Source organism: Cebidichthys violaceus, unplaced genomic scaffold (genome assembly GCF_023349555.1).
Source record: "Cebidichthys violaceus isolate CVI_PGR_0920_01 unplaced genomic scaffold, fCebVio1.0.p SCAF_6, whole genome shotgun sequence".
NCBI classification, from domain to species: Eukaryota; Metazoa; Chordata; class Actinopteri; order Perciformes; family Stichaeidae; genus Cebidichthys; species Cebidichthys violaceus.
The window spans coordinates 12,532,715-12,557,984 of record NW_027176816.1 but is presented as its reverse complement, the minus strand read 5'-3'; the positions used below and the strand labels follow the sequence as shown (position 1 = coordinate 12,557,984).

At 41.6% G+C, this 25,270-nt stretch overlaps 1 protein-coding gene across 3 annotated transcripts in view; it reads right to left on the bottom strand.

The window, feature by feature from the left end:
- Nucleotides 1-25,270, bottom strand: part of cfap74 (cilia and flagella associated protein 74) — a 61,095-nt gene that overhangs the window by 18,175 nt on the left and 17,650 nt on the right. For all 3 annotated transcript variants that reach the window (XM_068733810.1, XM_068733812.1, XM_068733811.1), the window contains exons 15-22: nucleotides 19,223-19,289; nucleotides 18,679-18,768; nucleotides 18,174-18,359; nucleotides 17,847-17,970; nucleotides 16,574-16,677; nucleotides 15,478-15,600; nucleotides 15,250-15,371; nucleotides 3,571-3,699 (exon numbers count right to left, since the gene is read on the bottom strand). In XM_068733810.1, coding sequence (XP_068589911.1) covers nucleotides 3,571-3,699; nucleotides 15,250-15,371; nucleotides 15,478-15,600; nucleotides 16,574-16,677; nucleotides 17,847-17,970; nucleotides 18,174-18,359; nucleotides 18,679-18,768; nucleotides 19,223-19,289 — 945 coding nt within the window. The remainder of the gene's footprint in view (nucleotides 1-3,570; nucleotides 3,700-15,249; nucleotides 15,372-15,477; nucleotides 15,601-16,573; nucleotides 16,678-17,846; nucleotides 17,971-18,173; nucleotides 18,360-18,678; nucleotides 18,769-19,222; nucleotides 19,290-25,270) is intronic.

Below are 25,270 nucleotides of genomic sequence, written 5' to 3'. Positions count from 1 at the left end.
CCGGAACTGCCGGGGTGGGACACATTGCCTCGCTCTTCAGGGATTACACCTAAAACCGTTCATTCAAGCAATCCTATCCAAATAATCATGTCATCAGGTTAAAATTATTCGTCCGACCTTGTGTGTCAGATTGAAACTGTCTACATGCCGACTGTTTCACATGACCCAAGAAGCTGATTTATTGTTCCTCGAAAGTAAAGTACGTCTTTCTCTATTGTCTCAGAAGTTAATACATTCTAAAGCCAAAAGTCTAAGCCAAAGTAAGCCAGGTTAAATGGAATGGTTTAAATGTGGTGATGTGAAACACCTTCCATTTGTTCAGCGATTTCAATAAGTCTGTTTTGACGGCTGTTTCCCCCCATCGGAGAAACAGCTGACCAATCAGAGCTCTGTTGGCAGGATCAACAACAGGAACGTAACCTTTCTCCATAGCTAGCTACCGAGCAGCCATGAAAAAGTGACGTCAAGCGCAGATGAGAATGACTCAACTGTAGAGGTTGTTGTAAGCTGACAACATTTAGAGCGCCATGTTTCTTCAGTTATCATGAAAAACACTCGAAGCAACCACCACCACAACTTCAGAATCGACTGAGAAGGCCAAAATAACAGAATAACCCCGTTTCTAAAACAGAAACTGGCTGACACGAACACAGTGTCGGGCTAAATGTAGGCAATGGCAACTCATTTAGATTATTAGCCTAGTCAGTGTCCATTTTAATTCAAATAATTCCTCTTTGCTGAGCAGGATCTCAAACGTGTGAACCACTGGCCTTGATGTTGTTGAGAGAGGGGGATTATGTAGTGAATAGAACACTGCTCTGGATATGTGAGAGAAACATGTGGGTTGCATGGTGACAAATAAAAGTGGAGGAAGATGGGCAGAGAGGGATGAAGCAAAGGGAAGATGGTGAAAGATGTGGGCAGGGTGCGCACAATCCTTCAGAGCTCGAAGCAAGAGTGTGCTCACCCTCTCCCAAAAGCCAGAGGAGGGAAGGCAAGAAGCAAACACCTGTGTAAAGAATGAAAGCTGTGAGTCATTTTGAATCCAGATTTAACAGTGTGTGTGCGCGCGCACGTGTGTGTGTGTGTGTGTGTGTGTGTGTGTGGATAAGACAGTGAGTGAAGGCAGTGCTGCTAATGAGGATTTGGAAATCCAATCACAGGCTTTGGCTAGGAGGACTTGGCAGTGCCAATTTAAATGACACACTGTCACTGCATAAAACAAAAGCATACAGAGACGAGACATGCAGGAACCAAGCTGGCGGACGTGCAGGAAACATGGTCCATTCCCAGTGTGAATTCTTCTGTGCACCTTAGGGCATATTTAAGTGTAATTCTGATCTTATTTTTCATAGGCCAATATTTATATTGGTTATGACAGCACTGTGCTCACCTAGCCCCAGCATGAGCCTCTCAGTATTATCATTACATTCGAGTCGCTGTGTAAAGCATTAGTTTTGTCTGAAAAATAATCCCTGATGATGTTTTAACAACACATGGTACTTAAACAACCATTCTGTTTAGAAGGTATTTACAGAATCCTCAAAGCCTGAAATATTCCATCACATATGTATATATCACACAATATTTCATCATAAAAAGCAACTCTTAGGCCAACTCGGTGAGTCCAACGTTATCGTAATCTATAGATCTTATCTACAAAATAAGATCCAAATTGTGATAAACCTCAGAGCAAATAATGAGAGCACGGGGGAACTGGGTCTGGTGTCTCGGGTTACGTAAGCGGAATCGGGGTCAGCATATAAGCAGCGGTGGCTGGTGGATGCATAGAGGGCTGAGAGGAGTTTGAGAGTAACGGAGAGAGGCAGAATGGATGCAGAGTTAGAGGGGAAGTGGAGGAGCATGGAGATAAGAGTGCTGTGGAGATAATTTGAGAAAGGCAAAGAGAGAGAAGTATAGTTAAGCACCGAGGTGAGAGGCCAAGAAAACGAGAAAGTATGTGTGAGAGAAGGAGAGAGAGAGAGAGAGAGAGAGAGAGAGAGAGAGAGAGAGAAAGAGAGAGAGAGAGAGAGAGAGACAGATAGAGAGAGAGAGAGAGAGAGAGAGAGAGAGAGAGAGAGAGAGTGTGATAGGGAGAGAGTAGGGAGGGGGTGGTAGCTGCGGTAGTGCTTGTGAACGCTGCACCATCTCAGCAGCAGTGCGAGTAATGCTGTACTCTAATCCTCGCATTAAAACCTCTGCTGATTCACTAAAGCAGATTACTGACATTTCCCCACTTTCCCCTCTTGCCCCCCTGCTGAACAATGACCACTGCATGCCCCAACTTTTCTCAAAATATCCTCCTCATCATTGTTATTATTAATATCATTATGTTTTTTACATCAATATCCTCTCAGCCATCAATACGCAAAGCTGCTGAACTGTGAAGGGAGAAAAAAAAAGGAGGGTGGGCAGAAGAATACTAGCGCCCACGCTGTTTTTTTACATACTGTACGCCTCTCATATCTGCCCTGGGGGTCCCCTGTCCGCTCTCCTGGCATTCACACTCCGGTTCAACTCCTGCCTCTCCATCTAAATATAGAGCCTGTATTGTTGTGGAAATAATTACCATGTCCTTCAAAGTCATTAGAAACCATTACCATCGTGCTCAGAATGCAGGTATGTGGAAGCGACACTTATATACCCGCTGGCCGTTGACTGGCTATAGATCGTTCCCATTTGTACATCTGTAGGACTCCACAGCTTGCCTCCATTAAAAAGCGTAAGCTATCAGTTGTAGTAAACTAGTGAAAGATATATCCAGCCAATAATATCCTTTTTATCAGAAATTGGATAGTTAGTTTAAAGGGTTTTCCTAGGTTCTTTTTAAGACTTTGTAAGACTTTTCATCCAAAGAGCTCGTTTTGGAAGAGACAGTGAAAAAAAGTGTGATTTCGAACCATGATTGTTGCGGGATTAGCTGCACCACACCAGTCCCAGCCCTTTAGGAGCATCATGACGAACCCTGGGTGGTTTCTGGATGAAACCCTTCGAATACTAAAGGGCTCTCGGGAGAGTTCTCTGGGTTAGGGTTCTTTTTAGTACCCTTAGGAGGTGGAAAGGTTCTGGATGGAACTTCCAAAGAGGGTTGTGGGAAAAACCATTACACCATAGGTTTCTCTGTAGAACTTCTCATAAGGGGTTCTGGGTGGAACCTTTTCCAGAAGGTTGTTGGTATAACCCTTTAGGTTTGGTTATCCCATGGGGACAAGCCAAAGAACCCTTTATGGTTCTAGTTAACGCCTTTCAAAGAATGTGGTATAATGGTGTGTTGTGTACTACCATATCTCTATCTACATCCAAGAGCACTTTAACCAGACTGTTCTGTGAATAGTTTACAATCTAGAGCAGTCTTTGCTCAACAGGACAACTGTATGTTTCTTCTCTGCTGAAGAAGAAGAGGCTGGGAAGTCACAAAACTGCAAGCCTGGCTCACTACATATGACAAGTCTCTGAAACAGTTTGCACTTTCACAGAAGGTTGATAGAAGCTTAACAAGGTTACAGTCCAAAATAAGATTATGAATGCTCCAGTGATTCCATTATCATTGCATCCTCTGTGTGTCCTTACCTCGGCAGGAACTTGAGTTGTGCATTGAAGTTTGATTGGGCCTGGACAAAGCCCGTCTTTGGAAGGATCTCCATGTGTTTCCTCATTTCCGGGCACACCTCAAAGGTCAGCTTCAGGGCTGTGTTGGCTCTGTCATGCAAAAGATATGGTTTTATTAGCTTAATACTAAACACACCCAGTACATTTCTTTAAAAATGCCCTATTAAATAATTCACAAGCAGTAATGCTGAGGCAATAATGCACAGGAAATGATGGTGACACTAGCAGTCTATCAGGTGGCGCAAAAGACACGACAATCCAAACGGTAAACGCGGTACAGACAATACTTTTGTTTGAGGGACACAGAAATTGCCTCGTATGGAGTGATGTACCCCCAAGTCCAAATCAATCCGGTGACCCAATTTTCCAGGAGCTTCAACAGATGGTCGCGCCTGTGGCCACAAGCCTCAGTTATAGCTGAGGCTTGTGATATAAATGGCTCTTCACCTTGGGAATTCTCCAACACGTCCAACCACAGCCCACACTCATTACACCTTCATAAAACGATGACAGTACAAACACGCCAGAAAAAAAAACCCGCTGGAGGTGATATGCGCATACAGTGATAACATTTCGCCATGTCTGCTTTCATCCTCAAAGATACAAAGGTGAGCGATAAGCAGGCTGTGGCCAAATAGATTGAGGGACCCCTTTTTTTTGATTCCCCTCTCAAATGGAATGACCCACTTTGGACAGCGATGTCAACCAGATGGTTGTTTCCCCGAGACAAGGACTCTCAGGGACACTCGGGGATATTAAGCCGCTTTATTCCGGTGAAATGATAACCTTCAAATCACTCTCGGGGGAGTATTCATGGGTACATAATCATTTAGGGCAATTAGGCATTTTAATTAACGGGGGCATTTAACAGATCCTTTTTTTTTTTTGTTTAACGGGCTGCCTGCGACCAGTTTATTACTGAAGCAATGCTTAATGATTTAAAGGTCACTTCACAGCAATTCACATAATTTGCTTCCTCAGGGTAAAAAAAACTGTCATAATCATGACTATGTAACCATCACATTTTACTAATATTTGTGTTTCATTTGGTCGAAACAGACGCCGGTTTCAGGAAAACAATTTCTCAAAGTGTTAGATGATAAAAAAAAGGATCTCTAAGAAGATTTTCTTACAATTTATATGTTGTATTTTTAAGCCCTTAACACCCTTTTGTTTACTTTTGGACAAGGGTTGTTTTTTATGGTTTGGGATAGGCCCTTTGGTTCCAATTCAAGGACATTTTACTGCCATTTTAATGCAGGCCCCTTTCCTGTTACAACATGACAATGCCCCCAATTCACAAAGCCTGTTCTGTAAATAAACGGTTTTCCCGGTGTGGAGACACTGTCATCCCAAGAAAAACGACAGCATCATTTCAGCAAGTGTCCCAAGACAAAATGTGTTCAAGTGACAAAGCCCTCTGGCAACTGTGGTAATTGTGATGTGAGAAAAGTGTGGCGAGCCATGATTACACAGCCGACAGTGGTTTCACTGGAACTTGAGCTCATCGTGATTCCCTTCCTGGGTGCGTTGGAGGCAGTTCACTGTGACAGACATTGGAACATTTGCTGCATTTCATACCCCTTTCTCTCTATTACACTGCCTCTGTAATATTCCTAAAAACCCTTTGTCGGAGCAACATTGATAATGACACTCATAATCATCATTGAGGTTACTTGGCAACTGTGTCAGCACATGTTCCAGGGAAATTGCTCATGTTGAGTCTACACGCAGAGTGCCCACGGCTGCAGCCGTGCCTCTTCCCTTTTCTTAGACAGGCCAGGTGATTGCAATTGCTTACTCCACATATTGTATTGCAAAGCCTCATGGGACACCAAGCCTTCTAACCATCCCCCACAATGCACAACTGTCTGCTTTATACGATATATTTAAAAAAATAACCAGCTGGAAGACCAAGGTTATTAATTAGCAACTATGGTTCTATTATCCCCAAAATAAAAAGAAGAAACGGCCCCAAACGACAACAACACACTCACATTCCCTCTTGCCAAAACAACACAGGACACAGGTTGGACGGCACATTATGCACGGTAGGCAGTTTAGAAATACAGAAAACAGGCAGAAACCAAGGACAGAAGGCTTTGTGAAGGAACAAAAGCTGGTTGAATGTGTTTCTGTGGCCAGAATTTGGGCAGGAATGCTCAACTCCCCAGCAGGACCTAGTGGAGGAGGATTTAAAAAGTCCAGGCTCCCTGTTTGAAATTAACTAAAAAAAAAGAAAAACCCTGCCAACTGTCTGCGGAATATTCTAATCATTGGCTCACAAGCAAAAAAATCAAACACTGCGCATTTTAAAGTCTCTTAAAAAAATCTTTCAATTAGTAGGAGTAATATGCAAATCACTGGCTCACAGACAAGAGAGACATATTCAATTATGCTTTGTGCTGTTCTCTTGAAAAGTCTGTCAGAGACTAAGGAGGACTTGTGGGATATCTACTCATCTACTCAAAGGAAAAAGTGACAAATTGCGTGATGAAAGCAATGGCTCTCTTATTGTTTCCCCCCCAAAAAAAGCCTGCCAAGCTATTTTGTGTTCAAATTACTGTCTTGGAGGCAGAGTGACATGTTGCATGGTTTGCTGGTGCAAGCAACCTTTATTTTTTTTTTACTTTAAAAGCTGCCATTAACGCTGATGCTGTCATCGTCATCTTGTCACATGTGCTGGTGTGCCAGCGCACCAGATGGCAGTTGTCACAAATCCCTCACCCACACACATGCACTCCCTCCCCCCACATGGGACACAATGACTGGCTAGATGGTGGCCGGCACGCCTGAGAATGTTACTGACCCCTGGTGAATTCTTAACCTCGTGTGTGCATCATAATGTATCACATCCATAATCACCAGGGATTTACCGTTTGTACTGCGTTATTGTATGGACCAAAGAGGATTGTGGGGATGTGGGCTTACTGCTGTGGTCCCTTGCATCATCTGGGTGTTTATGAACATTCATCAGCCAATGCATCTCTATTTTATTATGTCCGCACATTTGTTGAATATCTCAATACTTGGCTCTGAGCGCAGTTAGGACACTTTGATGTGGGGCTGAAAAGTAAGCTGGCCCCTGTCAATTTTAAGGGCTTTCCATGAGCCGGTTTTCTGTGAAAATGTCTGTTTTGGCTAAGACTGAATACATGTGGGAGTTTTAGTATTGCATTCAGATAAGCCAGCATGCTACATCAGCAGTCCGTGCCACTTTCCAAACTCTATTCCAAGGATGTTTCCAAGCATGACAACAAATAAAATGGAATAATGACAAGCACCACTCACTTCTGCAGTAATCTCATTGGGATGAGGGGTTCAAGGCAGCCTCTTAAATATTAATATCCTAATATGTAGCTCATTATAATAACCTATCATTGTTGTCAATATTGTTTAGAATTGTGAGTGGAATGCCTGATGAAGGTTTATGACTGAAACACTGTGTTTTCAGTAAACTTGTGAAAAGTGCTGACAGTGCGAGGTTCACTATCCTCAATATCCACAATGACTTTATAATAGACTGTTTAATACGCACTCTGTGGTAATGACATACTGACTTGGCCTATTCTGACAGGCTTGCCCACATTTTTTTTGACGTCTTTATCTGTGAAAATTGGGCTGTAGAGTTTTCAACATTACAACATTGCATAACACAAATTCATGTTAAAGCATTTACTCTTAAAGACACAGTGTGTTGCATTGAAGTAGATCTATTAGCAGAAATGGAATATAATATTCATAACTATGTTTTCATTAGTGTATGATCTCCTGAAACTAAAAATGGTTGTGTTTTCGTTAGCTTAAAATGAGTCGTTCTCTTTACTGAGTCCGCCATGTTGCACCACCGTGTTTCTACAGAAGCCCAGAACAGACAAACCAAACACTGGCTCGAGCAAGAGCCTTTCATGTTTTTTGCTCTACTTGAAGGTCACCGTAGCTCTCGACGCGCTTGTGTAACGTGAGCCGCCGAGTGCAAAAGGGTTGTACCGCCAGGCGTCTGATTTCAGTTGTTCCTGAAGTAGTGTTACTATGGTAAGGATGGATTCCGAGTGAGGCGAATGGTAATACCACTCAGCGGCTCACGTTACCGCATTCTTTGAAAAAAAGGACTGAGCGGAGGGGTATTCAGTTGGTTGCAATATGCAACCTCGCCACTAGATGCCACCAAATCCTACATACTTTGCCTTTAAAGATTAATTGCACTCACTGTTTCAGCTGGTCTATTTAAAAAAAAAAAAAAAAAACGACATGGGACCGACGGTATTAAATGCCAGCATGATGTCAGAGAGGCACTAAGAAGTACTCTGACATCTCAAATCGGGGTGGGGCCAGACTCACAAGGGACAAAACAACATAAATGTGTGATTTTTAAGAATTGAGTAAAGACTATCCTTTGCCTTTGAACTACCTCAGTATTGTTGCTGTCATATATCCAGAAATGTGTGGATAAAAGATGTTTACAGACATTGACAATATTTTATAATAGAGTAAATACATCTTGAAAAGTTCATATAGTTTTTTACTTTTCTCACGAGATGTATTGGTTCAAGACTTTTAAGCAGAAATTAAAGCTGCAAGCAGCATTGATCGGGCCCTCGCATCTTCACGCATGTCGAGGGTACTGGCAGGACTCTGGTTGATGTGGCCATTCAGTTCTGTGACCATCATGCACGAGTCAGACGCTATTTCCTGTGGTACCAACGGCGTAGCCAGGTAATTTTGTCAGGTCTTAAGACTCGAATGTTTTGAGTGTATCTCCAAATACAATCTTAAATCTAAGCCTGTAAAGATTGAGAAAAATAATTGTTTGTGAATATGCTTTAGTGTAACATAACAGACTAAGTAAATGCAGGTCTCAAAACCGACTGTTTGTTTGTGCAGGTAGCTCTGACAATCATTGCTGAGTGACTCAAAGCGGGAACAGTCGAGGAGAAATGGCCGAACGTTCTCCAAACATCTCACTTTGCAGATATTTAGATCAGAGAAGTCTTATTTTCTGGTGGTGTGGCCAGGAATATTTAATAAGTTCATTGTTTGGACAGCTGTAATTTTGGAATCCTGCTTACGGCTATCGTTGCCAGAAGGTGGCGCTATGAGCTAATATTGGCATGCTGAAGTTCTAAAGCCACGACAGTCATCAAGCATGTCAAGTTTGGAACAGTTTTGAAAAAGTACAGTCGAGTTACAACAGCTTGATGTATGCTGGCGAACCATGTAAAATGGCCAATGGCCTGCAATATTAAATGTGTGCGACAAGTTTGATTATGTTTTGAGTATTTTTACCCCCTCAAAAACAACTTCGTTTTTCATGGCGAAGAATGCGTCGCCACGGCAATGGCCTTTCACGAAACAACAAGTTTTGAGTAACTTTTAATCACAAAGGTCTTTAGATTGTTCTGACCAAATTCTAAGTTGATCTGATTAATTCCATAGGAGGAGTTCGTTAAAGTAGAGCGCCTGGAAATTGCAAAAACCACACTAAAAATTCATACTAAATTCAAAATGGCTGACTTCCGGTTGGGTTTAGGGCATGGCCCCAAGAGACTTTTATTTAAGTCCAAAAGTGTTACATGTGCCTACCTAATTTTATTAATCTATGTGAAACGTACTGCGAGGGCTGCTTTGTCGAAATTTTGTAGGGGGCGCTTTTGAGCCAATTTGCCACTCTGAACGAATAAAATCATATTATAGAATTAAAGCTGCAAGCAGCATTGATCGGGCCCTCGCAACGTCACACACGTCGAGGGTACTGGCAGGACTCTGGTTGATGCGGCAATGCATTTCTGTGACCATCATACACTGCATGCACAAGTTAGATGATATTTCCTGCATCGACCAGCAGCATAGCAAGACCATGTTGCCAGGTCTTAAGCCTCAAATGTTTTGAGTGTACCTCCGATACAATCATAAATGTAAGCCTGTTAAGATCATTAAGAAAATGAACGTGTGAATGTGCTTCAGTATTTGTAACATAACAGACTGTCAGGTTACTGGGATGGAGTTCAACTCCCTGCAGTGTCCTACTGATTGTATTTGGACTTACATGAAAGTTAACAGAACAGCAGTGTCATTTGTTTTTACTTGAACACTTTAATTTGACACTGTTTTCATTTTAAGCTCTTCTGTAACTTTAGATTGTCGTGTGAAGCATTCATTGTAACAGTTAACCTGATTCTCATGTAGAAGCTCTAGACAGATCATTTATACTAATGCCCACTGACATGGTTTGAAAAACACTGTTGATTAACTTTTGTTCTCCAAGCATCTTAGTTTGCACATATTTAGATCAGAGAAGTCTTTTTCTCATGGTGTGCCCACAAACCCTGTTTGGGCCGCTGTTATTATAGAATTCTGTTTACGTCCGTGGTTGCCAGTAGGTGGCGCTATGACTATGAGTTAATATTGGCATGCAGAAGACCTAAAATCACGACAGCAATCAAGCATGTCAAGTTTGGGGCAGTTTTGACAAAGTAAGGTTGAGTTACAAAAGCTTGATGGATGATGGCGAATCATGTAAAATTGCCGCGACACCAAGTCCATGTTATCCGATGAAACATCAAGCTTTTAGTAACTTTTAATCGTTAAGGTCTTTAGGTTGTTCTGACGAAATTCTAAGCTGATCGGATTATTTCCCTAGGAGGAGTTCGTAGTGCAGCTCCTGGAAAAGGAAATAAAACCACAAGAAATTCATACAAAATTCAAATTGGCTGACTTCCGGTTGGGTTTAGAGCATGGACCCCTAAGACTTTTTTTTAAGTCTACATGTGATACACCTGCTTACTTAATTTCATACATCTAGGTGAAACCTACTGCGAGGGCTTCATCGTCGAAATATTGTAGGGGGCGCTATCGAGCCGAGTTGCCACTCTGAAGCATTAAAATCACATCAGATAACTACATTCAGGATTTTAAATGTGTGTGACAAGTTTGATTTTGTTTTGAGTATTTTTAGCCCCTCAAAAACACCTTTGTTTTTCATGGCGAGGAATGCATCGCCACGGCAACGGCATTTCACGAAACAACAACCTTTGAGTAACTTTTAATCACAAAGGTCTTTAGATTGTTCTGACCAAATTCTAAGTTGATCTGATTAGTTCCCTGGGAGGAGTTCGTTAAAGTAGAGCGCCTGGAAATTGAAAAAACGACACTAGAAATTCAGACTAAATTCAAAATGGCTGACTTCCGGTTGGGTTTAGGGCATGTCTCCAAGAGACTTTTATTTAAGTCCACATGTGATACATGTGCCTACCAAATTTCGTTAATCTATGTGAAACGTACTGCGAGGGCTGCTTCGTCGAAATTTTGTAGGGGGCGCAATTGAGCCGATTTAACACTCTGATTGAATAAAATCATATTATAGAACTACATTTTGGCCTTGTGATCTGTGTGTCAAGTTTGCTTGTGTTTCAAGCTTTTTTAACCTCTCCAAATGACCATCGTTTTTCACGGCGAAGACTGCGTTACCACGGCAACGGCGTTCGACGAAACATCAAAAGCTTAGAGAACTGGCATTATGAACTTCTTACATTTGTGTGGAACAAATTTGATGTTGATCTGATTTTCCAACTAAGAGAAACAAGCCAAAGTATAAAGACTTTAACTTACTGTTGCCAGTAGGTGGCGCTATGACTATGATTCAAAATTGGCTTGCAGATGTCTTCAGGCCTGGAGTTTAATCAAACATGTGAAATCTGGTAAAGATCTGATGATGCGGAGTCGAGTTACATCAGTTTATTTGTTCATGGCGAAGGATCGAAATTTGCAGAGCCGCCACGTCGCCACGCTTCGACAACTTCCTACAATTTTCACAATGAAGCATTATCAAGGTCTTAAGGCTTTTGTGACAAAATTTGAGAGGGATCCGATTAATCTGTGAGCAGTAGGGTGTCAAAGTACACAACCTATGACTTCCTGTTGCCACTAGGTGGCGCTATTACTATGATTCTAAATTGTCATATACATGTGTTCAGGGTCAGGATGTTATGACATCTGAGAAATTTGGAGCAGATTAGGCAATGTACAGCCGAGTTACAACAACTTCCTGTTTCATGGCGAATGGTGTTTTTTTGCCGCCACGCCACGGACACATAGTTCGATAACTTTTTGATCTTTGAGTATCGTTTCACTGCCAAGGTCTCAAGAGCATACTGACCAAATCTGAAGGCAATCGGGTTTAATCTCTAGGAGGAGTTCGTTAAAGTACGGCGCCTTGAAACGGTCCAAAAACGTCATGAAATTCAAAATGGCCGACTTCCTGTTTGGTTTAGGATATACCTCCTTTTGACTTTTTTGTACGTCCCATCACGTTCCACATACCTACCAAATTTCATACAGCTAGGTGAAACCCAAAGTTGGGGCTACTCTGTAGGGGGCGCTATCGAGCCAAAATGTCATGCCGCACCTGGACACCCCAATAATACTGGAATTTTCACCACAATTGAATTACGTCGGTGCTCGGGCCCTAATAATAACAATAAAAAACATTAGAATAACAATAGGTCCTCCGCTCCGACTACGTCGGTGCTCGGGCCCTAATAAAAAACATTAGAATAACAATAGGTCCTCCGCTCCGACTACGTCGGTGCTCGGGCCCTAATAATAATAATAATAATAATAATAACAATAATAATAATAAAAAACATTAGAATAACAATAGGTCCTCCGCTCCGACTACGTCGGTGCTCGGGCCCTAATAATAATAATAATAAAAAACATTAGAATAACAATAGGTCCTCCGCTCCGACTACGTCGGTGCTCGGGCCCTAATAATAATAATAATAATAATAATAACAATAATAATAATAAAAAACATTAGAATAACAATAGGTCCTCCGCTCCGACTACGTCGGTGCTCGGGCCCTAATAATAATAATAATAAAAAACATTAGAATAACAATAGGTCCTCCGCTCCGACTACGTCGGTGCTCGGGCCCTAATAATAATAATAATAATAATAAAAAACATTAGAATAACAATAGGTCCTCCGCTCCGACTACGTCGGTGCTCGGGCCCTAATAATAACAATAATAATAATAATAAAAAACATTAGAAGAACAATAGGTCCTACGCTACCGACTACGTCGGTGCTCGGGCCCTAATAATAAAAAACATTAGAATAACAATAGGTCCTCCGGTCCGACTACGTCGGTGCTCGGGCCCTAATAATAATAATAAACATTAGAAGAACAATAGGTCCTCCGCTCCGACTACGTCGGTGTTCGGGCCCTAATAAAAAACATTAGAATAACAATAGGTCCTCCGCTCCGACTACGTCGGTGCTCGGGCCCTAATAATCAGTACAATTTCAATAGGGCCTTCGCTGGCCCGACGTTGTCGGTGGCTCGGGCCCTAATAAAAACTCTTAGAAACTCAATAGGGCCTTCGCTGGCCCGACGTTGTCGGTGGCTCGGGCCCTAATAATACCCCATAGAATTTCAATAGGGCCTTCGCTGGTCCGACGTTGTCGGTGGCTCGGGCCCTAATAATACCCCATAGAATTTCAATAGGGCCTTCGCTGGCCCGACGTTGCCGGTGGCTCGGGCCCTAATAATAATAATACCCCATACAATTTCAATAGGGCCTTCGCTGGCCCGACGTTGTCGGTGGCTCGGGCCCTAATGACCGAGAAACATTAGAATCTCAATAGGGCCTTCGCTGGCCCGACGTTGTCGGTGGCTCAGGCCCTAATAATAATAATCAGTACAATTTCAATAGGGCCTTTGCTGGCCCGACGTTGTCGGTGGCTCGGGCCCTAATAATACCCCTTAGAATCTCAATAGGGCCTTCGCTGGCCCGACGTTGTCGGTGGCTCGGGCCCTAATAATAAAAAACATTAGAATAACAATAGGTCCTCCGCTCCTACTACGTCGGTGCTCGGGCCCTAATAAACATTAGAATAACAATAGGTCCTCCGCTCCGACTACGTCGGTGCTTGGGCCCTAACAAGTCTGCAGTTATTTTTTGGCCTCTGTTCCTTCTAATGAGCTTGGATTTGTGACCAATGCCAATATCATCCATTTGTTTGGCATGTGCAGTCACACATCACACATTGCTACATTACAGTCTTTATTTGTGATGCTTCCACAAATAATACAACAGCTATTAGGTCTTTTTAAAATGCCTCATGTTGCTCTGACAAACCATTGATAACAATAATGATTGTCATGATGACATTGTTCACTGGCATTGAAATAAACACAACTTCCCAGTTGGGTGGTTGAGGTAGGTATCGTATGGAAACTTAGCTCTGGTATTTGTTTCCCCTAATGGTTTAAAATATGTGGCTATGCACCAACTGTCTGTCTACAAATGCTAAATTGTACCTGGAGGCTGACTACAATAGAGAGGTCTGAATCTGCCATGTAGAGACTCTGTGCACCTGTGGTGGAAAATGTGTTGGTCTCATTTAAGTAAATTGCCTGTAAAAGATGAAACTAGTCCTGGGAAAATGAACAATTGGTGGATACTGTGCTGTTTCCTTTGGGAAACCATCGTACGTGGCATGTGTGTGTGTGTGTGTGTGTGTGGGTGTGCGCACGTTGTAGTTGTGGACCATCTGCTCAAATTGTACATGAAAAAACAGCCCATCCCAAACTGACAGCGACTCTTTTTCTTGTGTCCTTGCTGTTAACGTTCATGCAGGTGAACATGAACTCATCTTTAGCATGACTACAACTCATAAACACTGATACTGATTACGAAGATAAAACTTTCTTTGGGCAACCTTGCAGGGAGTAAGACTTCCTAATAACTTCCACAAAAGTAACTGATTTATAACTCATATGAACAGTTGAACATAAAAAATTGTTGAGTTGGATTTTAAACAAAGATTCTATTATGCAACCACTATAGAACTTTCTGGTTCACTCTTACAAATTCAAATAAATTAGGTGGCACTCACCAAGTGCACCTTTTTCATTTTGTTATAATCAGTACCAAATTAGTACGCTTGTCCAAGATACTAAAATTAAAAAAAGGGATTTTGATTAATTTAAAGGAAATGATTAGGAAAGAAGGAACCTGTAAAATAAAGGGGCTACCCCCAGGTCTCATAATCTGTGTGACTGGTCCTTTAACATTACCGATGCCAATGCGTTTTTAATTGCAACGTGCACATCACCTTGAGAACTAATGGAATTGAAATAAGGCTTTGTACAGTTTCTTGGCACACTATGTTTGTCCTTGATCCAATGTCTCCAAGAGTACCAGACGATTACTTATAGTGACACTAATATGGTATTAAATAACATTTTGCGTCTCTTAATTTGCTGCGTTGCCTGTTCAAACAAGGTCGTTAAACAAGACATTTGTGCAAGTGGCTCACTCTAAAGTGTAAACCAATTGGACATCAACAAGGGATAGAACACTAGTTTAGTTCAATTATAAGGGCAGAGGGACTTTTCTCCATTGAGTTACACATATTGTTGGTGTTTAGTAAGTCATAGAAAATTAGCTAACAAGGGAGAGGCAGTTAATTGTTTTTTGTATCCTTATTTACTTAAGATTTAAAGAATAAAAAACGTATGAAACATGAATACACTTCTAAGAACCACAGTGCAGGTGTGCAACAACATTTCTGTATCAAGGGTGTCTCCATATATGACAAATCCGTCAGCCATCTCAGGTTCTGGGACCAACCTGTTTTGGACCATGATACTGTCTTGATAGAGGCGGTCGAACATGCAGATCTTCAGGTCAATGCTGGGCTGAACCACACATACAGGGACACTGACTGCGACACCCCTCACCTGGATGGGTATCTGTTTGTTTGTAATCACAAATGGTTTGCATGAAATGACGCTAATATGAAATTTATTGCGCTGTAAACTTTTAAAACAACTACCCTGATATGATATTGTGTCTTACTGGTTTGCAGGTTAAGTCAGAGAATTTTACGTGGAAGTCCAGTTTGGCCTCTCCTGGAATGGTTGGAGTGAAAACAACTTCCAGTTTGAGGCTTTCAAAAGGTCCAATCTCCCCTTCTCTAACCTGAGGGAGGGCACATCAAACAGGACCAGTAAACATTGGATTTTATAAAAATAATTGGTGCATTCTAAAAGAATTCTACAAAACAAAGTAAAATGACCAGTATACCAGTAAATATACCAGATATAGATGAATATCAGACATTCCCAAGAAACACAAAGTCAGACCATGGCCTCTACATATTTTCAGTGAACTTCAAGAGCTTTCTCTGTTTTGATGCTAAACAGGACACACTTTAGTTTAACCGTTTTACTTCACGACACAAAACCATTTCTATCCATGTAGGGGAAGCGGAAATCTCTCACAAGTGCAACTTTCAATGGCATCAAAAGGGCAATCAAACTACACCGTAAAGCGGTGTGGATTGTCTGCTCAGCTGCAAAAGCAGAGGGAAGAAGAGAGGGAGCCATTCGTGCAGCAACTGCCTCAACACTGTGGGACCGTGATAGTTTGATGGATAATCTGCCATTTAAGCCTCCGAACGCACAATTTGAAAGTATCAGTCAAATTGACAATAACCGAGCAGAGGGACATGCAACACACAAACACAGCCAGAACAAGCGCAAAGGGAGAAGTGTTGCACCATTAGCCCCCCACCAGAGAGACGTAATGAACCCTGAACAACTCCAGAACTTCACTGGGCCACAAGGCACACACAGCATCAATGCTGAAAACAAGACAGAGAGGCATAAAATCGTCTACAGTAATAGTTTGTCTGCTAACATGCTCACAATAAGAATGCTAACATGCTAATTTTTGGCAGGTATTAAGTTGACCATGAACACCTTCTTACTTTAGCATGTTAGCACGCGACCATTTGTAAATTGGCACACCAGTGTGGTCATTAGTTTTGCAGGGATTTGGTCATGAACTAAATTCTTGGGCAATAATAATTTTAGTAGATGATAGGTCAGGGGATCACCAAATCAATTTTGTTACTGTAACTGAGTATTTTACAATAGGACCAAATACTTACATTTCCTAGACTTATGTCACCGGAGTCTGAGTGGCTCTGGTCCATCTGGACATGCACATCGGTGGACACACAAGTCTCGGGAATAACTTCTGGACCTGTAGCCTCTGACACACACACACACACACACACACACACACACACACACACACACACACACACACACACACCTGATCTTAGGTCATTTCTACTGTTGTGTAGTTGAGTGGTCAAATGAAATAATTGTTCCATAAGCCAAAATTTGGCCTCAAGGTGGCACTAAGGGAAATCTCATCATCAAAATCCTGACAGTTTGAACGAGAAAATAAAAGTACCACTTATGCTTCGGAGCATGAATGGGCACGTCAAATAAATCTGTAATCTGGCCATTAGTTCAAGAGATATCGGTGACATAAAAAGTACATTTGAAAAAGACAACATCAACTATTGTTAGCAGTCTAAACATTTGGCCTACATCAGACAGCCTCTCCCAACATTGGCGAACAGAAGAAATACACAGTCTTTTCCAAACCAGCAGAGCAGAGGCAAAAGACTGAACAGCTTATCAAAGCATCAGTGGGGAAAAGTGCTGAGTGCAGCAATGAAGACTTCTGATATGAGAGAACACTAAAGAGAAGATGCCTCTCTTTGATGAGAGGAATCAGCTGTGAGAGCAAAGTGAACCCTTCGCTTTCGGCGTGCGCTTTTCTTTTTTTGGTTTTGTTCTTACCAGGACCAAATGTCCTAACAGGAATAGAAAGATGAGAGAAATCCTCAACAATGAGGAGATTTTGTCAGTCCTCACTTCCTGTATTTCAGAGGCTGTGTTTAGTCAACTCAAAACACTTTGCTAAGACTAGGGAAAGATAGTGGGTGTTGGTTGATATTGAAAAGGTCACTACATCCTACTGCACACTTTTTAGTCAGCATTGATTTTTTTCAACACTTTGACAAGTATTATGAAACAAGACGAGGACTCCACAGCCATGCTAGCTGCTCTGTGAGGCTCTACCTGAGCTAAATGCTTACATCGATGTGCTAACATGATCACACACCAGCATAGCTACAAAATATTATCAATCAAAAGTGTTTGAAAAGTATTCAGCTGTATGACACTGCCAGAGAGCATAATGCAGAAGAAAACTGCCACGCAGTTTCATTTAAAGATATTTTGCTGGGGGCAAGGTTCTTTTAGGATGGGGACTTGGGTTCAGGAAAAAGTAAAGAAATGGTACCAAAATTAGGCAGTAGCGTTGGTAAAATTGGCATTATGTGTACATATGTATCACAGCGTTACCTGGGTGCTCTTGCTGCAACGCCTCAGAGAGCTCCTGACTCTCTTGCTTCGGTTGGAGTTCTCCGGTGCCCATGGAAACAGAGCTGCTCTGGTCGTCAGATGTTGTGTTGTGACTGCTTTTCTCCTGTCAGCCAACAACACACACATCGGATTCTTATACATGATAGTTTATTCAAATGTCTTTTGACCGGGTAATGTCAATTGACTACACATTCATCGTGTGCGCTGTAAAATGCTCTAATTCTAAATTAATTTGTAGCTGTAAATTTGCTCCATCAGGCAACCAAAGGAACGGCAACTCTTTGAGGTCCGGATCTACAGTCTTACCTGGCAGGTGTCGGCAGAGACCTGGGAAGCCGTCTGCACGTGGCTGGTTTCTGGACTGAGACAGGTGGAGGTGTCCAGGCTGAAGAGGGTTGGCAGTGCACCCTTGTTGGTCAAGGTGATAGTCCATGAAATAGTCTGACCCACCACGTGCGAACCGAAGTCAATGAACTGGCTGTCAACCTCGAGCTAGAGAGAAGATACATCGACATACAGCAAAAAGCAGCAGCAAAGAAGAGCTACTCGGTTGTTATCCGCGATGCAGGGATTACATATTAATTCAATAATTATTGCTCCTATTCTTCATATATCATTATGATTACAGCAATCTAAAGCTACAGCTATATGGGCCAAGAAAATCCATGTTGTACTCATACGCTCCCAAACTATAGCTGTTTACATGTATAGCAAGAAGAAAAAACATGAGCAAATTGCAAGACATGAAAATTACATTGGTAATCATTTGGAACCCTAATTCTCTCTAGGTTGACTACATCACACTACTCACATCACATTTCTTTATGGTGCATCTGACGGGCACAGAGAAGGGACCCACTGCTGACGCAAACTGGACCTCACCTTCCAAGTCCTTGTTGATCTGAAAGGGATTGAATAATGGGACAATGTGTTGCTTTATAACAGTTTAAAAAAAAAGAAGAGTGAAATGACATCGGGCAGAGTTTTGACTTAGCTGATGAGAATATGTAGAAAACTGTAAGAAAAAAATCTATCGTTCCTGCATTTCTGTTGATTCTTGCAGATTTTCCACAAGGATACATGTAATGTTTTGGGATTTGACTATCATCGTATATCTGATTTGTTAAGAAACCCTAAGGTGCTGCGGGGAATAACGAAGCTGTATACATTATGCTCTATGAAGAATAAAGCAGAAATGAAGCAGAGTGGTTTTCAGTAGTATGACCATTTATGTACATGCAGTTACAGACATGTGTTTATGTAACAACACTAAAAGTCTGCACCATGCTTTACTCCAATTGGACAAAAAGATGTAAGCACTGTATATGTCTAAAAGGAGGGGTGACCTCACTAACCATTGGTTGAAAAACAGCCTGCATGTCACAGGACATCCCAGTGGATAAAGAACCAGGAGGCTCAAAGCTGAAAAACAAATCACAATGAGTTATGAGTAACAAAATCAGCATTATTTATTTATACAGCTTGAAATGCAATGCATTACTGCATATGGAAAACAAGGTTATTTAACTGGATATTACATAGTTAGGACAAGTTGCTCATAGTAAAATATATCGATATATTGACATATCTCTGCTGTGTAACACAATGTAAAAGCAGTGTGTATTTTTGTCTTTGCACGGCCTCACACGTGGGTAGATTAGTGACATAAAACAAGGCTCAGTGGAAAGACGTTGGTTGTAAAGCACCACAGAATGCACATGCCTTTGCATTAGGAGGTATGCTGCATTGAACAATGGCTCAGCAGCTTCAGATGAAATGCTGAAGTGTGATGAATCTCCTGAGACCGGAGAGAAGATAAGCAGAAGACAGAGGCGAGGTCAAGAAAAAAGCTATTGTTCTATATGGAATTATTTCATTATCATCTCGGAATGTAAACCAGAGCAGAAAGCAAAAGTTTATTTACAGACAAGAAGAGAAACATGAGGACTGGGAGCTATTTCAAAACAACATGTGTATCTCACAGCATATGTTTACACCAACCCTGTTGCTGCCCTGAGGAGCTTCACAACTCGCTCGCCCTTCGAAAAAGACACAAGAAGAGAGACGATCGATATGAATGTAGCAGGCAGCCAGCCAGAGAAGCAGGGAGGATTGTCAAAAATTCAATAGATAAACAAAGAAGTTGTAAACATGCAACTATGAGCATAATTAGGAAGTGGCTACAGTCACAGAACATCATGTATACCAAACAACCATGTTATAAGGTCTTGGTAATGGTATCATCTTGTTACAAAGTTGGAAAAATTTGAATCTGATTGCAGTCATTTGCTTTTATGATTATGAGATATATTTTGTGCCAAAGTTGACATTTTGGCGTTCAGATGGTAGAAGACGAAAGCTGAGCGTCGAAAATGAGAAGGGTTCATACTATAATTTTCACGAAACTTGATGGGAGGCTGTAGCATGGGCCAAGCAAGAACCCCTTTACAATTTGGAGCGGATTTACCTTGGCAGAGGTCTGCGCTCTCTGAGTACCCTTCTAGTTTTTCTTTCTTATGTTAACTTTTCAAACTCTGTGAAAGACAATGATTTGGTTTCTGCTTCTGTTGAAACTAGGGTGGGTAATGTATTTTAGAATATTTTTTTGTTTGTTATACTTTTTTAAATTCTCTTTACACCCCCCCGCAATTAATAGATCAAATGTTCTGACAAAATAAAAAAAGAAGTGCGGTATCTGTGGCTGTTGCAGGACAATAATCTCTACATGCGAGCACTCTGCCCGTCACCGTAGTCTTCCACAAGCAGCTAGTTTGGCAGCTGTGAGTACCAACTATAGCCATGTTGCTGTTTACGTCGATTATGATATGTTTGCGTTCATAGTGATACTCTTGGGGGAGTGGCTTTGGAGGGAGGCCGCTAGATTTAGCAACCTTTGGAGCTAGTGCTGCCAGCTACTTTCACCGGAAAAGTGTTGGTAACACTGGGCAGGTTTTTTTCAGTTGGATACATTTTTAAATCTAGCGTACTCTTCCTGGTTCCTCCAGTATTACATTCACAAGCTTCAATTCACAATCAAGGATATACTGATAGAAAATTAATAGCACCTCTTTAAATTCCATTTGATGAACACTAAAGGTGCATTATGTGCCATTGTTAGATTCCTGTAATAAATAATAATTTGTACCCTTGAAAATTGTGACATAATTAGCAATCTGTGCATACCATCACAAACACCAGTGTGGAATGTACCATTGTGTTTGGTTTGAGCCAACTGTTTGAAGTTGCTGGTACAGCTGTCAGGATGGCTGGCTGAAGCTGGTATCCAGCTCACCACTGTGACCTGGACGTGTATGAAGGCATTCCAACTGGTTGGTTAAGTCTGGTGGTAATTATGAATGTCACACTGCACTTTCATCAGAATTCCTTTTTCATTTGGTTAATTCCCTTCCTTATCGGTACAACTCTTCTTTCCTAGCTTCAAGACAGGTGGTATGAAAAAACACGTGAAGAGAAAAAATAAATAGAACAGTTCACTTGGGATTAAATGCTGAGTGAGGCAGAGTTTGAAAACGTCTGTTAGAGCGCTATTTAGAGTGTTGCAAACGAGGCCATACTGTACAGTATATCTATTGCAGCAGACTGAAGAGATGAAGCTGAGACAGCGGCTGTATGGTATTACTGACTATGCCGTGCTCTATTTTACGTTCGGGCCCATTGGCTTCTCCTACAGTGAATCAATAAGCCCTCTCAGTTTATTATTCAGTTCAACAGAGCTTAAACACCTTCACACTCTGAAAGAGCTTTACAGTGAAGCATCAAAACTCTGACGACGTGTGAGAACATTACTCGAATAATCTTGCTGTCGTACTTATTTCACAGAAGTGAGATCTTGCTCTCGTTACATCTGGTGGCTACAATATTATGCATATTTCTGCACTGTAGTTAAAACTGTAGTTAGAACCGATTAAAGAATATTGAGCTCCACTGCAGTTTTGACTGATTCTCCTGTTGAAGTATTTCTTTGTGGATTCTTAGTCAGACGACCAGGGAAGATGAATAAAACAACAAGCACAGTTAAGTGCAGCACAGTTTTCTGATGTCAGTCATTGGAATTTCCTTTGACAGATTACAAGCACTTGAGAATGAATGAAAAGGCCGTTACGAACGTTTTTTTAGCTAGCATGTTTCAACAGGGCACAACTATAACATACTGTGGCTGTCAAGTTTGTATCTATTTGACAGTCACAAAGTCTTTCAGACAAATCAAAAGGCTGACAGACCACTTTGAAGATGGTTCTAAAAGGCTGAAACTTTACTTGAGGCAAAATTAAGTGGGGTTTGCTCTGATCTCAGTTGGAGTTTGCATGCAAGGCATACAAACTTCCAAATCGGAGATCAACCAGTTTTGCATAGCTAGCAAAGAAAGCTCTACCGCCACTCAATTCTAGAGATTTGTTTCCTTTTGCGAGATTGAAACAGTTCTTTTGATAGAAATTCGGTCATTGCTTACTCTCAAGATTTGATTGGTGCTTACAAATCTCTGTCTGCAAGTTCACAATTCTTAATAGTCAAGAAAGGCCATTAACTGAACAACGCAGAGATGTCGGGGTAATTCTCCCATATAGACCCAGTGTCTATTCTGGGAGGATTTGTGTAAATGTTTTATATTACTTATAAGGGTTGAAGATTCATAATGTGTGGTCATAAGGTGGCAGTCAGAACTTAACGTTACGGTTACCGACACAAAGGAGGAAGGCTCGAGAAGAGTAGAGAACTGGGACCGTAATATGTCAACGAAAACACCACGGAAAAATAAGCTGTGTCAGAGTTTCAAACCGGCATCTCGTAGCAGTAGGAGAGAGGCAAACAATACATTTTTGCCAGACATCAAAGCAGAGTGCATTTCAGTACTTTTAATTGATTTAGAGTCAGTGGCGTCCGTAAGAGTCTCCATTGTTGTTTTTGTTACTCTTCGGTTCCAGCACATAACTGACAATGCTTTACGACGACTTGAAACAGTGTTAATCCCGCCCCTGGCACTGATAGGTTAATCGCTAGTCCCGACGCTGGGCTTATTGGTCTTTTACTATTTAATTGTGAAACCGCTGTTTCATGTTACAATAGGTTTGTTCGAGATGAACTGCGCCTCGCCTGGAAAGCGAACGAGAGCAGGCGGCTGCAGTCGGTGGAGAGCAACTGCTGTGCCTGGCTCTGAAAAATGAGGCCGCCTCACTCTCGTGAGGTTATCGCTGCCCACGTGTTCATGACGTCAGAGCAAGTCGGGATCAAGTCGGACACAAATCTAACCGGTATGCATTGTGCGGCAATCGCCGGTGATCGATTCTGCGCAGGGCCGACAAATCAGTCCACTCAAACTCGGCGAAGTGGGTGGATTCGACGGTCTGGACCCAGGCAACTTATTGGGACCTCTACAACTGTATGCTCTAGCAGATACAAACATCCACATTGATTGCATTAAGACTTGAAGATTCCTTTTTAATATTTGTATACTATGTTCAAAGTGTTTTTGTAATTAAAGAATGTCCACAGACTGGATGCAAAATGAAACGATGTATCTCATTCTGGTGCTGCAGGATTTGGATCAAACTAAACAAAATTGTAGGTGTGAGGGCAGCCTCAGATTTGGTCGAGTACCACCATTTCTACAACAGTCTACAGTTTTTATTTCACAACAAAGCTCAGGAGAAAACAGACTACAGAAAAGTTTCTAACTCTCAGCATTTGCAATACATGCGAGGAAGTGACACCTGCACTATCTTGGTTTTTTGTAACATTTGTTTTGAAAAGTGCAATATAAATCATTTTTGTATTATTATTATAACTACTTGCATGCACACTGTTTTCTATACAATAGTATTTCACTAAGTCTGGCCTGAGCTGTTGCGTATTTAGTCCCAGTAGTGAAAACATACAGCAGAGCCCATTCTGGCACAAATGTACAATGCGTGTACCCCGGGGCGAGGGGGTGTAGGGGGATGGGAAGCCATTTTTAGAAACTCTGGGGGCGTAGAGGGAACCATGGGATGGTGTGAAAAAGCCCAGTGTGTTCATAGTTCACATTTCTCTCTCTCTCCTGATGTGCTAATGGTTTTGGCTGGGTGAGCCATGAGGGGTTTGCAGTTGTCATGACTGATCTCAATATTGTAGGTAAACACAACAGACAATGAACAGTAGAAGGAGAGTGCAATGGCAGAAATAGGTGAATTTGTGTAAGCATAATTCAGTTTTTTAATTAGTCTTCCTGACTACTATATGATTCCTACACTATTTTGTCTGTTATCCTGTTGCAGATATGGTGGTGGTTACAGTTAAAATAGTTAATTAAAGCTGCAAGCAGCATTGATCGGGCCCTCGCAACGTCACACACGTCGAGGGTACTGGCAGGACTCTGGTTGATGCGGCAATGCATTTCTGTGACCATCATACACTGCATGCACAAGTTAGATGATATTTCCTGCGTCGACCAGCAGCATAGCAAGACCATGTTGCCAGGTCTTAAGCCTCAAATGTTTTGAGTGTACCTCCGATACAATCATAAATGTAAGCCTGTTAAGATCATTACGAAAATGAATGTGCGTGAATGTGCTTCAGTATTTGTAACATAACAGACTGTCAGGTTACTGGGATGGAGTTCAACTCCCTGCAGTGTCCTACTGATTGTATTTGGACTTACATGAAAGTTAGCAGAACAGCAGTGTCATTTGTTTTTACTTGAACACTTTAGTTTGACACTGTTTTCATTTTAAGCTCTTCTGTAACTTTAGATTGTAGTGTGAAGCATTCATTGTAACATTTAACCTGATGCTCATGTAGAAGCTCTAGACAGATCATTTATACTAATGCCCACTGACATGGTTTGAAAAACACTGTTGATTAACTTTTGTTCTCCAAGCATCTTAGTTTGCACATATTTAGATCAGAGAAGTCTTTTTCTCATGGTGTGCCCACAAACCCTGTTTGGGCCGCTGTTATTATAGAATTCTGTTTACGTCTGTGGTTGCCAGTAGGTGGCGCTATGACTATGAGTTAATATTGGCATGCAGAAGACTTACAATCACGACAGCAATCAAGCATGTCAAGTTTGGGGCAGTTTTGACAAAGTAAGGTTGAGTTACAAAAGCTTGATGGATGATGGCGAATCATGTAAAATTGCCGCGACACCAAGTCCATGTTATCCGATGAAACATCAAGCTTTGAGTAACTTTTAATCGTTAAGGTCTTTAGGTTGTTCTGACCAAATTCTAAGCTGATCGGATTATTTCCCTAGGAGGAGTTCGTAGTGCAGCACCTGGAAAAGGAAATAAAACCACAAGAAATTCATACAAAATTCAAATTGGCTGACTTCCGGTTGGGTTTAGAGCATGGACCCCAAAGACTTTTTTTTAAGTCTACATGTGATACACCTGCTTACTTAATTTCAT